The sequence below is a fragment of the Globicephala melas genome, chromosome 5 (assembly GCF_963455315.2).
Source record: "Globicephala melas chromosome 5, mGloMel1.2, whole genome shotgun sequence".
NCBI classification, from domain to species: domain Eukaryota; kingdom Metazoa; phylum Chordata; class Mammalia; order Artiodactyla; family Delphinidae; genus Globicephala; species Globicephala melas.
Window position 1 is genome coordinate 93,310,910 of NC_083318.1, and position 15,860 is coordinate 93,326,769.

General features: G+C 42.9%; 1 protein-coding gene across 6 annotated transcripts in view; it reads right to left on the reverse strand.

Annotated features, from left to right (window-relative positions):
* The window catches only part of NAAA (N-acylethanolamine acid amidase), a 47,951-nt gene that overhangs the window by 8,134 nt on the left and 23,957 nt on the right, over positions 1-15,860 (reverse strand). For 2 of the 6 annotated variants that reach the window (XM_060299491.2, XM_030877900.3), the window contains one exon: positions 10,312-10,631. The exons of 2 other annotated variants lie outside the window; for them this stretch is intronic. In XM_060299491.2, the coding sequence (XP_060155474.1) occupies positions 10,550-10,631 (82 nt within the window). In that variant the 3' untranslated portion in view covers positions 10,312-10,549. Of the gene's footprint in view, positions 1-2,751; positions 2,841-10,311; positions 10,632-15,860 lie in introns of those variants that run through there. 2 more of the 6 variants (XM_060299489.1, XM_030877901.3) reach the window with 2 other exon arrangements.

The following is a 15,860-nucleotide window of genomic DNA, read 5'->3' on the forward strand; positions in this document are numbered from 1 at the left end:
AACTATAATCTCTTCAAATACTTTCTCAGGCCCTTTCTTTTTCTCTTCTTCTTCTGGGACCCTATAATTTGAATGTTGGTGTGTTTAGTGTTGTCCCAGAGGTCTCTGAGACTGTCTTCAATTCTTTTCATTCTTTTTTCTTTATTATGCTCCCTGGCCATTATTTCCACCATTTTATCTTCCAGCTCACTTATCCGTTCTTCTGCCTCAGTTATTCTGTTATTGATTCCTTCTAGAGTATTTTTAATTTCAGTAATTGTGTGGTTCATCACTGTTTGTTTGCTCTTTAGTTCTTCTAGATCCTTGTTAAATGTTTCTTGTATTTTCTCCATTCTGTTTCTGAAACTTTGGATCATCTATATTATCATTACTCTGAATTCTTTTTCAGGTAGGTTGCCTATTTCGTTTTCATTTATTTCATATTATAGGTTTTTACCTTGCTCCTTTGTCTGTAACATACTTTTTTTGTTGTTTCTTTTTTCTTTTTTTTTTTTTTTTTTGATGGGTGGTGCTGTATTCCTGTCTTACTGGTTGTTTGGCCTGAGACGTCCAGCACTGGAGTCTGCAGGCAGTTGGATACAACTGTGTCTTGGTGCTGAGATGAGGACCTCTGGGAGGCCTCACTCCGATCGATATTCCCTGGGGTCTGAGGTTCTCTGTTAGTCCAGCATTTTGGACTTGGAGCTCCCACCACAGGAGCTCAGTCCCAACCTCTGGCCTGGCAACCAAGATGCCACAAGCTTTGTGAAGTTGTTAAAAAAAAGGAAGAAAGAAAGAAAAACAGGGTGGCTTCCCTGGTGGTGCAGTGGTTAAGAATCCGCCTGCCATGCAGGGCACACGGGTTCGAGCCCTGGTCTGGGAAGATCCCACATGCCGCGGAGCAACTAAGCCCGTGCACCACAACTACTGAGCCTGCACTCTAGAGCCCGCGAGCCACAACTACTGAGTCCCAGTGAAAACTACTGAGCCCAAGTGCCACAACTACTGAGCCTGCATGCTGCAACTACTGAAGCCTGCATGCCTAGAGCCCGTGCTCCGCAACAGGAGAAGCCACCGCAATGAGAAGCCTGCACACCAAAACAAAGAGTAGCCCCCCCTCATCGCAAGTAGAGAAAGCCCGCGCGCAGCAACGAAGACCCAATGCAGCCAAAAATAAATAAATAAATAAAAAATTTTTTAAAAAAAGAGAAAAAAAGGAGCAGTACAATATCAAAGAATAAAAAACAAAATAAAATTAGAAAGATAAAAAATATATTAGGAAAAATGGAACTGTAAATGAAACAACTGCAACAAGGTAAAATAAAACCACATCAGAGAAAGAAAAAAAAAGGGGGGGAGGCAGGGGCAACAAGCCAAAAGGAGAGATCCCTAACAAAATATAAAGAATAAAATAAAATTAGAAAAATACAAGATTTATTAGGAAAAATAAAAATATAAAAGAATCAACAACAATGAATCAACAAGGTAAAACCGAACCCCAATCTAAAAGAGGAAAAAAGAAAAGAAAAAAAAAAGCCTTGGCTATGGGGGTGGAACTTAGGCAGGGCTGGGGTTTAGGGTGGGGCGGGACCTAGGCGGGTGGGGGGGTGACGTTCAAGCATGGGGGTGCAGGGGGCCTCTGCTTAGGATCTACGTGGAAGGGGAGAGGCAGCACGTGGAAAGGAGGGCCTCTGGAGTGTGGAGTTCCAGAGTTTGGAGGTAGGGCCCTGGGTGAGGGTGTATGGGTGGGGTTTAGGCCCAGCTGGTTGGAGGGGGTCTCAGAGGGGTCTCCAAGTATAGAGGTAGGGCCCTGGGTTGGGGTGTAGGGGCGGGGTTGGGCTCTGCACGGCAGGAGGGAGGCTCCGAGGGCAGAGGGTTAGGCCCCGGAGCCCAACAGGCTCCCCGGTGCCTAAGTAGACAGGGAACGCACTGGCCCTCTTCCCTTCCATTCCTTCGCACTCCTCCCCCACCGTCTCCCCCAGGGTCTCCTCCATCGCTGCTGGACCCCTAACCGTGGGTGGATCCCACTGGGTAGAGGAACTCCTCCCCTCCCCCAGCCACCCCTCAGGGGTGCCGGTCCCAGAGGTCCGGCCTTTACTTTTGCTCCCCCTTCCCCCCTCCCACTCTCTCAGGACCCATGCTGCTGGAGGGGGCCTAGGTGGGCAGAAGATCAGGCCCGGGATCTCAACAGGTTCCTGAGGGTCCAAGTGGGCAGGGGAAACCTGGCCACACTCCTCCTTTGACCCTCTGCCCTCCCAATGGTTCCCCAATTTCCCCCTTCGTGTGTGGGACCTCTTCCCCTCCCACAGCCGCCCCTCAGGGGCACCAGTCCTGTCCCGCCTCCACTTCTCCTCCCCCCTCACTCCCCCCATGCCCCACGTCCTACTCAGTCCCTGGGGGTTCCTCCCGTCACCTTAGGTGTCCGTGGTCCCCCACCAGTGCCTCGTAGGTGCCCTAGTTGTGAGGAGACGCGAATTCCGCATCCTCCTAGTACGCCATCTTGACCCTCATGCTCATTTTTAACTAAATGGAAGAGCCTAACCAAAGATCGTTTAGAACTTCAGCGGCCATTGTGGGGAACTTTTGACCTCCCCAAACCTGTTTTTCTCAGAACTAAAACAGAAGACCATGGTTCTAAAGCACAACAAAGTGAATGGGATGCCTATTTTGCAGAAGTTTTTAGTGTCGGTTTGCTATTACATGATGAACATCAACGCAAATTTTAATATCTGTCCTGATTTAAAGGTTTAAGTTAGAATTGTATTTGCATACCTTCAAGGGGGTCCACTGCCGATTTCCACAGTGGGTCGTGATCTCTGCAGTGTTCTTTCTGCCATCTCATCAGAAGCTTGGCCCCAGGGCTTTTACACAGAAGAGCAGCTATGAGAGGTTCAGTTGGTATGACGGAGTAGGCCTTTCTGCAGATGGTCTGGAAATCTCCAGCTGGTGGCCCTCTATTTTGAGTTTTGGCTAACAACCATAGGAGTTCTGTTTTTTGTTTTTTATAAATTTATTTATTTAAAAAAAGAAAACAAGGTACCTCAAGGCTTCCAAGTGCAATCAGGACTCTAAAGCTGCCTCTTTACAGAATATTACTTATGATTGAGGCAAATAAAAAATTAAAAGAATGTAAAAAAAGCATCAGAGGCCTCTTCTCCCTTTTCACTTCCTGTGCTAACTTCTCCTTTTCCTACTGTGCCTGTTCTTTCCTCTTTGTACCCTCCTCTTTTTCATTTCAACCCTATCATTGAACTTCCCTTGTTCTCTGAACCTCTCCCTACTTCCTCCTCATCTCAACCCATTAAAACCTGCACCTTTAAAAATCAAACCTTCCTAGGATCCTAATGCTAAGCTCCTAATTTCCTATGTTCCCTGAACTAAGACTGAAATACAAACCATAGTCAAAGGTTTTCCTAAAGTTACTGAAGCTCCTCATAAATTCACTGAGGAATTTAATATAATTGTCCAGACTTTTCAACCTGGTTTCTCAGACTTAATATCAACTAGTCCACATGCTGTTTGGCAAAGGTGGAACCCAACAATGGATGAAGCTAATTGGTCACGTCTTGAAAAATCTCTAGAATAACAAGTGGGAGATTAACCTCCTGCCTTATTTTGTGACCAGGCTCAGGCAATTGCTAAGGGACTCCACTTAGCAATCCTTAGCGCTTTCCTGAAAGCTGCTGATTGGAACAAAATTCAGGCCTGCATTAAAAAGCCCGACGAGGTCCCATTTGTTTGTTTTTATTTTCATTACCCTAGGAGGTGGGTCAAAAAAGATCTTGTTGCAATTTATGTCAAAGAGTGTTCTGCCTATGTTTTCCTCTAAGAGTTTTATAATGTCTGGCCTTGTATTCAGATCTTTAATCCATTTTGAGCTTATTTTTGTGTATGATATTATGGAGTGTTCTAGTGTCATTCTTTTACATGAAGCTGTCCAGTTTTCCCAGCACCATTTATTGAAGAGGTTGTCTTTTCTCCACTGTATATTCTTCCCTCCTTTGTCATAGATTAGGTGACCATAGGTGCGTGGGTTTATCTCTAAATGTCCATCAACAGAGGAATGGAGGGACTTCCCCGGTGGCACAGTGGTTAAGGATCCACTTGCCAAGGCAGGGAATACGGGTTCAATCCCTGGTCCAGGAAGATCCCACATGCCGCGGAGCAGCTAAGCCCATGTGCCACAACTACTAAGCATGCATAGAGCCCAAAAGCCACAAGTACTGAGCCCGCGCACTACAACTACTGAAGCCTGTGCACCTAGAGCCTGTGCTCAGCAACAAGAGAAGCCACCGCAATGAGAAGCCCGCGCACCACGACGAAGAGTAGTCCCCACTCGCCACAACTAGAGAAAGTCCACGTGCAGCAATGAAGACCCAACACAGCTAAAAATATAAATTAAAAAAAAAACAACAACAGAGGAAAGGATAAAGGAGATGTGGTACATATATACAATGGAATATTACTCAGCCATAAAAAGGAACAAATTGGGTCATTTGTAGAGATGTGGATGGATTTAGAGATTGTTATACAGAGTGAAGTCAGAAAGTGAAAAACAAATATTGTATATTAATGCATATGTGTGGAATCTAGAAAAGTGGTATAGATGATCCTACTTGCAAAGCAGAAACAGAGACACAGACGTAGAGAACAAATGTTTGGATACCAAGGGGAAAAAGAGGGGGGTGGGAGGAACTGGGAGATTGGGATTGACACATACACACAATTGATACTATGCATAAAATAGATAACTAATGAGAACATACTGTATAGCACAGGGAATCTACTTAATACACTGTGCTGACCCGAATGGGAAGGAAGTCCAAAAGGGAGGGGATATATGTATATGTATGGCTGATTCATTTTGCTGTACAGTAGAAACTAACACAACATTGTAAAGAAACTATACTCCAATAAAAATTTTAAAAAAATGAACCCATGCATGATTATTATAGTCTACTCCAGATTATTTTTAAGGAAAATTCTGGTCTCCGCATGGATGTCGAATCCACGTGGGTGGCCTTTAACTCTATGTTCACTAATGAGCTAAACTGAGACCTCTCTCTTTTGGCAAAGAGAATTAGAATAAGATGGGAAACTATGTGCTTAATAAATGTGGTTAATTTAGCAAACTGGCTAACCCACACCCACAAAAAGTAGTAGGTATAAAATAAGCTACAAGGATATATTGTACAACATGGGGAATATAGCCAGTATTTTATAATAACTATAAATGGCATACAACCTTTAAAAATTGTGAGTCACTATGTTATACACCTAAAACGTATACAACGTTGCAAATCAACTATAACTTAATTAAAAAATAAAGTGATGGCCAAAAAACAAACACCCAAATTGTTCCCTCAAAGCCTTTCCCCAGAATTAATCAGTACCCTACAAATAGAGTGCTTACAGGGAATCAGACCAATCACAGAGGATTATAAAGCCCAGGGGGTTATAATCCCTTGTATCAGTCCCTGCAATATCCTATTTCACCTACCAGGAAACCCAATGGCTGCAGAAAGATTTGTCCAAGACCTCCATACTGTAAACAATATTGTTATCCCTCTTCACCTTGCTGTTCCCAACCCTCATACCTTATCAGCTCCCATCCCTACTGAAAGTAAGCTTCTCACCGTGATTGCTTTGTGTAGTGCCTTCTCTAGCATCCCTGTGGATAAGGCCCATCAATATCTCTTTGCCTTTACTTGGGAAGGACAACAATACATCTGAACAGTAATGCCCCAGGGTTTAAGTAAAAGTCCTTCTTGTTTCTCACAAACTCTAAAAGCTTATTTAGACGATGTAAAATCTCCTAGAGGTTCTAAACTATTACAATATGTAGATGATTTGCTTCTCTGCTCCCCTTCCCAGGCCTCCTCACGGGAAGACAGCATCCATCTGCTAAAGCTTTTAGCCTCAAAGAGACATAGGGTCTCTAAGGAGAAGCTACAGTTTGTTCAAACTCAAGTTTGCTTTTTAGGACATCTGATTTCAGAACAAGGACTATACATAGATCCAGAAAGGCTCCACGGCATCCTGAATTTCCTAAAGCCCCAAACTAAATGCCAATTACGAGGCTTTCTTGGGTTAGCTGGCGATTATCATAACAGGGTTTCATATTTTTCTCTCATGGTTCAGCCCCTATATACATCTTGTTGAAAAACACTAAGCCTGATCCTATTATTTGGGAAGATCAGGATGATCTAGGTTTTAAAATCCTAAAGGAAAGCTTAATGAACCTCTCTGCCCTTGGACACTAATTATCAACTCACCCTTTTCCTCTAGGTCTATGAAAAGGAAGAAAATGCCCTCAGGGTGCTTATTTAGAAACACAGAGATCACCATCACCAATAGGGTATCACAGTCAGCAGCTGGACCCTGTGGCCTAAGGATACCCCCTTGCCTCTGAGCCATTCCTGCCACTGCCCTTTTAGTAAAGGCCAACCAAGAAATACTCATGGGTTCCTCTCTGACCATCTTTGTTCCTCATGCTATTGAAAGCCCTTCTGAACCATATCCAACATCTTTCAGCAACACGTCTTACTCCCTATGAAATGCTCCTGTTGACTGCACCCCATATCACTCTTGCTCACTGTAATACCCCTAACCTTGCCACCCTTCTTCCCTCCTCTATGGACTAAACTCCTCATGACTAACTCTGACAGACCATCTCTTGACTCCCTATTACAGCTTTCAAGAAACCCCTTTAACAAATGTTGATTCTTCATGGTTTACGGATGGTTCTTATTTAAAAGATGAAAATGGTGAATACTGTGCTGGATATGCAACTGCAACTTCTTTGGAAGTTATCAAGGCAGCACCTTTGCCTTTGGCTACCTCAGCACAACAGGCTGAATGATACGCTCTTACTCAAGCCTATAGTTCAGCCATGGGCAAAACAAGCCTATAGTTCAGCCATGGGCAAAATTGCAAATATTCATACAGACAGTAGAAACACTTTTGGAGTAGCTCATAACTTTGGAATGTTATGGAAGCAGAGAGATTTCCTTACGTCTTCCTTATGTCTAACAGGGATAAAACTTAAAATGGCCCATATATTCAAGATTTATTAGATGCCATACTTCTACCAGCCACTCTGGCTATTATTAAAGTTCTGGGCATTCTAAACTTGACGCCCTGGAAGCTAAAGAGAACCACCTCACTGATATCTCCACTAAAAATGCTGCTCTGGGCTTCCCTTGTGGCGCAGTGGTTGAGAATCCGCCTGCCAATGCAGGGGACACGGGTTCGAGCCCTGGTCTGGGAAGATCCCACACGGCACAGAGCAACTAAACCCATGAGCCACAACTACTGAGCCTGCGCGCGAGCCTGTGCTCCGCAACAAGAAAGACTGCGACAGTGAGAGGCCTGTGCACCGCGATGAAGAGTGGCCCCCACTCGCCGCAACTAGAGAAGGCCCTCGTACAGAAACGAAGACCCAACACACCCAAAAATAAATAAATAAATTTATTTTTTTTTAAAAAAAATGCTGCTCTCACAGGAACCAATAACCAAACCTCCGTCATGCTCCAAAAAGATGTTCCCCCAAATGATAATCTAGACAAGTTGACTAGAGATACCCAACAACTGGCCACAGAAAAGGAAAAACAATATTGGAAGTCTAATTACTGTTGGTTTGATAAAAAGGAAGAGCTCTGGTTTGGGCCGAATGACGATCCAGTCCTGCCAGAGACTCTAAAATTCCCATTACTGACTACAGTTGACCCTTGAACCACACAGGATTGAACAGCAAGGGTCCACTTATATGTGGATTTTTTCCAATAAATACATACTACAGTACTACATGATCTGCAGTTGGCTGATGCAGAATCTCGGATACGGAGGGCCAACTGTAAAGTTATAAGCAGATGTTCAGCTGTGCAGGGGGATCAGTGCCCTCACCCCTGTGTTGTTCAAGAGTCAACTGTACTGTATATGCATCGAATCACTGATCTACTGATAAAATGATAAACTTTATGAATCAGTACTGGTGGGAAAATATTAATAAAGCCACTAAAAGCGCTTTATTTACCACACGCATCCAAAATACAATGCTGGGGAACCTATCCACCACCCAGCACCACCCAGCACCACCCCACAACTTTAAATTACCCAACAGACCATTTGAGGTTTGGCAACGGATTTCCTACAGCTTCCCCCATCTCATGGACACAAATATGTTTTGGCAATGGTTGTATATTTTCTCACTGATCTGAAGCTTTCCCTCGTAGATGGGCCACTGCCTCTCCTGTGGCTAAAATTCTATTAGAAAAGATTATCCCTGGCTTCCCTGGTAGCGCGGTGGTTAAGAATCCACCTGCCAATGCAGGGGACATGGTTCAAGCCCTGGTCTGGGAAGATCCCACATGCCGCGGAGCAACTAAGCCCGTGCGCCACAACTACTGAGCCTGCGCTCTAGAGCCCGCGAGCCACAACTACTGAGCCCAAGTGCCACAACTACTGAAGCCCGCGTGCCTGGAGCCCGTGCTCCGAAACAGGAGAAGCCACCGCAATGAGAAGCCCGCACACCGCAACGAAGAGTAGCCCCCGCTCGCTGCAACCAGAGAATAGCCTGCACACAGCAACAAAGACTCAACACAGCCAAAAATAAAATTAAAAAAAAGAAAAAAGCCATTAAAAAAAAAATTATCCCTACCCAGCGAACCCCACCTCTAACTTCATGGTGACTGGGGAATCCACTTCACCAGCCAGGTGCTTGGACAAGTCTGTGCTGTCTGGCCAGTTCTAAAACACTTTCCCTGTGCTTACCAGCCAAAATCCCCAGGGCCAGTCGAACACACGAATGGCACCATTAAGAGTGTATCGACAAAATTTGTAGAGACTCTTCAAACACCCTGGCCAAAGTCACTGCCACTGGTCCTTCTAAATCTTAGGTTTATCTACCCTTTTTGCAACCCATAAACTCTCACACTTTGAGATAATCAGAGGGTTCTCAATGCTGCTAGCTCCTGCTTCTTTTGATCTACAGCTAATAAGAGAGTATATACTTGAATATTTTAAAGACTTAATTGTTTCTGTTGAAAATAACCATGACTTAGTAGAACAATCTTTTCACAGCTCCTGGGAGACAAAGGTCTTCAGCACCGTCCCTTACAACCTACAGATTTCGTCTCCTGGAAGAGACATCTTCAAAGACATCCCTCTAACCTTGGTGGAAGGGCCCTTACCAACTGTTGTTAACCAGTCCGCGTACTGCCAAGATCCAGGAAACAGACTCTCAGATCATGTATCACATCTAAAGAAAGCACCAAACCCTGACTGGACCTGTGTACCAACTGATGACCTAAAAGTAAAGGTTTCCAGGAATTGAAACAGATGACAGATAAAGGAGACAGCTTTCCCAAGATGACCAGACCAGGCCTGTATACCTTTTCCCCATTGTTTCTTACCTTATTTCCCCCCTTTCTTTCTTGGAAAGACAATGACCTTCCCTGCACTTCTGAATCTGTTTGCAACAGAGGGAAACATCTGATGGTTGGGTTTGCCACCAGAAACTCAAATCTGTACACAACAGCAGTAACTCTCTAGTCCATCCTGTGACCAATTTTTCATTTGTCCCTAATGCCACTGCTAATTTCACTCCATTTCCCCTCAATGTTAACTCCAGAGTGAAACTTCTGTCAGCATCCCTCCCGACGCCGTTTCATCCTGAACACCCCCACTGACTGTAGCAATGATGGTACCACTCCCGATAAACTTAAAATTACGCTACTACAATCACCCCACTCACGCCCTTACTTTCATAGTCTTTGTCCCCAAAACACCTTAAACCCAATTACCCTGTGCCATCACGTTAGAGAATGGACTTCTCGGCTTGGAGGAATCCTCTCCGAATGCTCTCAAAACATCACTGACCCCTGGTTGACGAATGCCAATAGCTCCATTCCCACAAATTCACCACTGAACAATGCCACTTCAGCTGGAGTCCTCTGTGCTCATCCGGTTTCATCTTCGTTTGTGAACGAGGGCATCATCCCTGGGCTTATAAATGTCTGGATAGTTGGCGAATGGGAGGACAATTCTCGTTAGGATATCCAGTTGTTCCGATCTGAAACCAATCTCTGGGCCAACCCCTTAAACCCACTTCAAAGAACCTACTGTTAACTGCCCAACAGGGTCCATAACTCTGGGTCTGTCTCCTTGGCAGATCTTTCCTCCCTTCCTGGTTTGGAGTACACATCAATGAGCACATGATTAGAAATCTATCCATTACCCTAGGTTACACAGCTGATTCCACCCCTAAAGCAACAGCTACCCAACAACAGGCTTAGATTCCGTCAACTTTAGTAATAGAAGAGCCAGTTGTTTCGCCAGCAAAAGCAAGTTTATTTGGGAATAGCCACAGGAATTACAATTCAGGATATGCAAACTATGGCAGACCATAGGCGAATCCAGAAAACAGGAAAGACGAGTTTGCTTTCATAGGGAAAAGAGGGAGTTGGGATGGACTGTAATAATGAAAGAGTTCACTGGAGGAGGCTAAGGGTCCAAACTATGGAGGCTTCTCATTGGTTGGGCAGCTACAGTCTGATTGGCTGGGCTGTCATCAGATGGCGAGTTTTCTTCTTCCTGCTGGATAGTAGAGTAGGCAACACCTTCCTGTCTGAGATATAGGCGCATATCTCTTCCTGTTTGGAATAATCGATGATGCACTGGTTGGGGGACTCCCCCTACAGGTCTTCCTCCGCTCCAATTTTAGCTGAGGTTTCTTTAATTAATTCCACAATTCCTTAGCTAAGGTGGTATTAGACAAATTGCCCTTAGCTAACTCCTAGCAAAACAAGGTAGTATATGCTGGCAGCAAGAACAACTTGTGGCACATGGATAATTTCCTTTCGGGAAGGAGAAACTCAATTACATGAAATCAGGGAACAAGTACACTGATTACAAGTTTCAACTGATTCCCCATGGTCCTTCAATCTTTAGGACAATTATACAAACTGGATTTGTCATATTATTTTTAATTTTGACTTGTATAATCATTTTAAAACTTTGTACCGGAGGAGAGGGGATTAAGAGTGCTGCTTAAAGGAGCTCCAGAGACGGGTGCGAGCCGCGGCTATCAGCACGGACCCCAGAGACGGGCATGAGACGCCAGGGCTGCTGCTGCCACCACCAAGAAGCCTGTGTGCGGGCACAGGTCACTATCCACACCTCCCCTCCCGGGAGCCTGTGCAGCCCACCACTGCCAGGGTCCCGGGAACCAGGGACAACTTCCCCGAGAGAACGCACGGTGCGCCTCAGGCTGGTGCAATGTCACGCTGGCCTCTGCCGCCGCAGGCCCGCCCCGCACTCTGTACCCCACCCTCCCCCCGGCCTGAGTGAGCCAGAGCCCCCAAAGCAGCTGCTCCTTTAACCCAGTCCTGTCTGAGCTAAGAAGAGACGCCCTCCGGCGACCTACACGCAGAGGCGGGGCCAAATCCAAAGCTGAGCCCCGGGAGATGTGCGAACAAAGAAGAGAAAGGGAAATCTCTCCCAGCCTCAGGAGCAGCGAATTAAAGCTCCACAATCAACTTGATGTACCCTGCATCTGTGGAATACATGAATAGACAACGAATCATCCCAAATTGAGGAGGTGGGCTTTGAGAGCAAGATTTATTATTTTTTCCCCTTTTTCTCTTTTTGTGAGTGTGTATGTGTATGCTTCTGTGTGAGATTTTGTCTGTATAGCTTTGCTTTCACCATTTGTCCTAGGGTTCTGTCCGTCCTTTTTTTTTTTTTACTTTTAAAAAAAATTTTTTTCTTAATAATTATTTTTCATTCTTTATTTTAATAACTTTATTTTATTTTACCTTACTTTATTTTTTTATCCTTTCTTTCTTTCTCTTTCTTTTTCTTTCTTTCCCTCCTTTCCTTCATTCCTTCCTTCCTCCCTCCCTCCCTCCCCTCCTTTCTTTCTTTCTACTTTTTCTCCCTTTTATTCTGAGCCATGTGGATGAAAGGCTCTTGGTGCTGCAGCCAGGAGTCAGGGCTCTGCCTCTGAGGTGGGAGAGCCAACTTCAGGACACTGGTCCACAAGAGACCTCCCAGCTCCATGTAATATCAAATGGCGAAAATTGCCCAGAGATCTCCATCTCAACATCAACACCCAGCTTCACTCAATGACCAGCAAGCTACAGTGCTGGACACCCTATGCCAAACAACTAGCAAGACAGGAACACAACCCCACCCATTAGCAGAGAGGCTGCCTAAAATCATAAGGCCACAGACACCCCAAAACACACCACCAGACATGGACCTGCCCACCAGAAAGACAAGATCCAGCCTCATCTACCAGAACACAGGCACTAGTCCCCTCCACCACAAAGCCTACACAACCCACTGAACCAACTTTAGCCACTAGGGACAGACACCAAAAACAACGGGAACTACAAACCTGCAGCCTGCAAAAAGGAGATCCCAAACACAGTAAGATAAGCAAAATGAGAAGACAGAAAAACACACGGCAGATGAAGGAACAAGATAAAAACCCACCAGACCTAACAAATGAAGAGGAAATAGGCAGTCTACCTGAAAAAGAATTCAGAATAACGATAGTAAAGATAATCCAAAATCTTGGAAATAGAATAGAGAAAATGCAAGAAACATTTAATAAGGACCTAGAAGAACTAAAGATGAAAGAAATAATGATGAACAACATAATAAATGAAATTAAAAATACTCTAGAAGGGAGCAATAGCAGAATAACTGAGGCAGAAGAATGGATAAGTGACCTGGAAGATAAAAGAGTGGAAATAACGACTGCAGAGCAGAATAAAGAAAACAGAATGAAAAGAACTGAGGACAGTCTCAGAGACCTCTGGCACAACATTAAATGCACCAACATTCGAATTATAGGGGTCCCAGAAGAAGAAGAGAAAAATAAAGTGACTGAGAAAATATCTGAAGAGATTATAGAGGAAAACTTCTCTAATATGGGAAAGGAAATAGTTAATCAAGTCCAGGAAGCACAGAGAGTCCCATACAGGATAAATCCAAGGAGAAACATGCTAAGACAAATATTAAACTGTCAAAAATTAAATACAAAGAAAACATATTAAAAGCAGCAAGGGAAAAATAACAAATAACACACAAGGGAATCCCCATAAGGTTAACAGCTAATCTTTGAGCAGAAACTGCAAGCCAGAAGGGAATGGCAGGACATATATAAAGTAATGAAGGAGAAAAACCTACAACCAAGATTACTCTACCCAGCAAGGATCTCATTCAGATTTGATGGAGAAATTAAAACCTTTACAGACAAGCAAAAGCTGAGAGAGTTCAGCACCACCAAACCAGCTTTACAACAAATGCTAAAGGAACGTCTCTAGGCAAGAAACACAAGAGAAGGAAAAGACCTACAATAACAAACCCAGAACAATGAAGAAAATGGGAATAGGAACGTACGTATCAATAATTACCTTAAATGTAAATGGATTAAATGCTCCCACCAAAAGACACAGACTGGCTGAATGGATACAAAAACAAGACCCATATATATGCTGTCTACAAGAAACCCACTTCAGACCTAGGGACGTATACAGACTGAAAGTGAGGGGATGGAAAAAGATATCCGATGCAAATGGAAATCAAAAAAAAGCTGGAGTAGCAATTCTCATATCAGACAAAATAGACTTTAAAATAAAGACTATTACAAGAGACAAAGAAGGACACTACATACTGATCAAGGGATCGATCCAAGAAGAAGATATAACAATTGTAAACATTTATGCACCCAACACAGGAGCACCTCAATACATAAGGCAAATACTAACAGCCATAAAATGGGAAATTGACAGTAACACATTCATAGTAGGGGACTTTAACACCCTACTTTCACCAATGGAAAGATCATCCAAAATGAATATAAATAAGGAAACACAAGCTTTAAATGATACATTAAACAAGATGGACTTAATTGATATTTATAGGACATTCCATCCAAAAACAACAGAATACACATTTTTCTCAAGTGCTCATGGAACATTCTCCAGGATAGATCGTATCTTGGGTCACAAATCAAGCCTTGGTAAATTTAAGAAAATTGAAGTTGTATCAAGTATCTTTTCCGACCACAACGCTATGAGACTAGATATCAATTACAGGAAAAGACCTGTAAAAAATACAAACACATGGGGGCTAAACAATATACTACTTAATAACGAAGTGATCACTGAAGAAATCAGAGAGGAAATCAAAAAATACCTAGAAACAAATGACAATGGAGACACGACGACCCAAAACCTATGGGATGCAGCAAAAGCAGTTCTAAGAGGGAAATTTATAGCAATACAATCCTACCTTAAGAAACAGGAAACATCTCAAATAAACAACCTAACCTTACACCTAAAGCAATTAGAGAAAGAAGAACAAAAAAAACCCCAAAGTTAGCAGAAGGAAAGAAATCATAAAGATCAGATCAGAAATAAATGAAAAAGAAATGAAGGAAACAATAGCAAAAATCAATAAAACTAAAAGCTGGTTCTTTGAAAAGATAAACAAAATTGATAAACCATTAGCCAGACTCATCAAGAAAATAAGGGAGAAGACTCAAATCAATAGAATTAGAAATGAAAAAGGAGAAGTAACAACTGACACTGCAGACATACAAAAGATCATGAGAGATTACTACAAGCAACTCTATGCCAATAAAATGGACAATCTGGAAGAAATGGACAAATTCTTAGAAATGCACAACCTGCCAAGACTGAATCAGGAAGAAACAGAAAATATGAACAGACCAATCACAAGCACTGAAATTGAAACTCTGATTAAAAATCTTCCCACAAACAAAAGCCCAGGACCAGATGGCTTCACAGGTGAATTCTATCAAACATTTAGAGAAGAGCTAACACCTAACCTTCTCAAACTTTTCCAAAATATAGCAGAGGGAGGAACACTCCCAAACTCATTCTACGAGGCCACCATCACCCTGATACCAAAACCAGACAAAGATGTCACAAAGAAAGAAAACTACAGGCCAATAACACTGATTCAGATAGATGCAAAAATCCTCAACAAAATACTAGCAAACAGAATCCAACAGCACATTAAAAGGATCATACACTGTGATCTAGTGGGATTTATCCCAGGGATGCAAGGATTCTTCAATATATGCAAATCAATCAACATGATACACCATATTAACAAATTGAAGGAGAAAAACCATATGATCATCTCAATAGATGCAGAGATAGTTTTCGACAAAATTCACCACCCATTTATGATAAAAACCCTGCAGAAAGTAGGCACAGAGGGAACTTTCCTCAACATAATAAAGGCCATATATGACAAACCCACAGCCACCATCGTCCTCAATGGTGAAAAACTGAAACCACTTCCACTAAGATCAGGAACAAGACAAGGTTGCCCACTCCCACCACACTTATTCAACATAGTTTTGGAAGTTTTAGCCACAGCAATCAGAGAACAAACGGAAATAAAAGGAATCCAATTCGGAAAAGAAGAAGTAAAGCTGTCACTGTTTGCAGATGACATGATACTATACATAGAGAATCCTAAAGATGCTACCAGAAAACTACTAGAGCTAATCAATGAATTTGGTAAAGTAGCAGGATACAAAATTAATGCACAGAAATCTCTGGCATTCATATACACTAATGATGAAAAATCTGAAAGTGAAATCAAGAAAACACTCCCATTTACCACTGCAACAGAAAGAATAAAATATCTAGGAATAAACCTACTTAAGGAGACAAAAGACCTGTATGCAGAAAATTATAAGACACTGATGAAAGAAATTAAAGATGATACAAATACATGGAGAGATATACCATGTTCTTGGATTGGAAGAATCAACATTGTGAAAATGACTATACTACCCAAAGCAATCTGCAGATTCAATGCAATCCCTATCA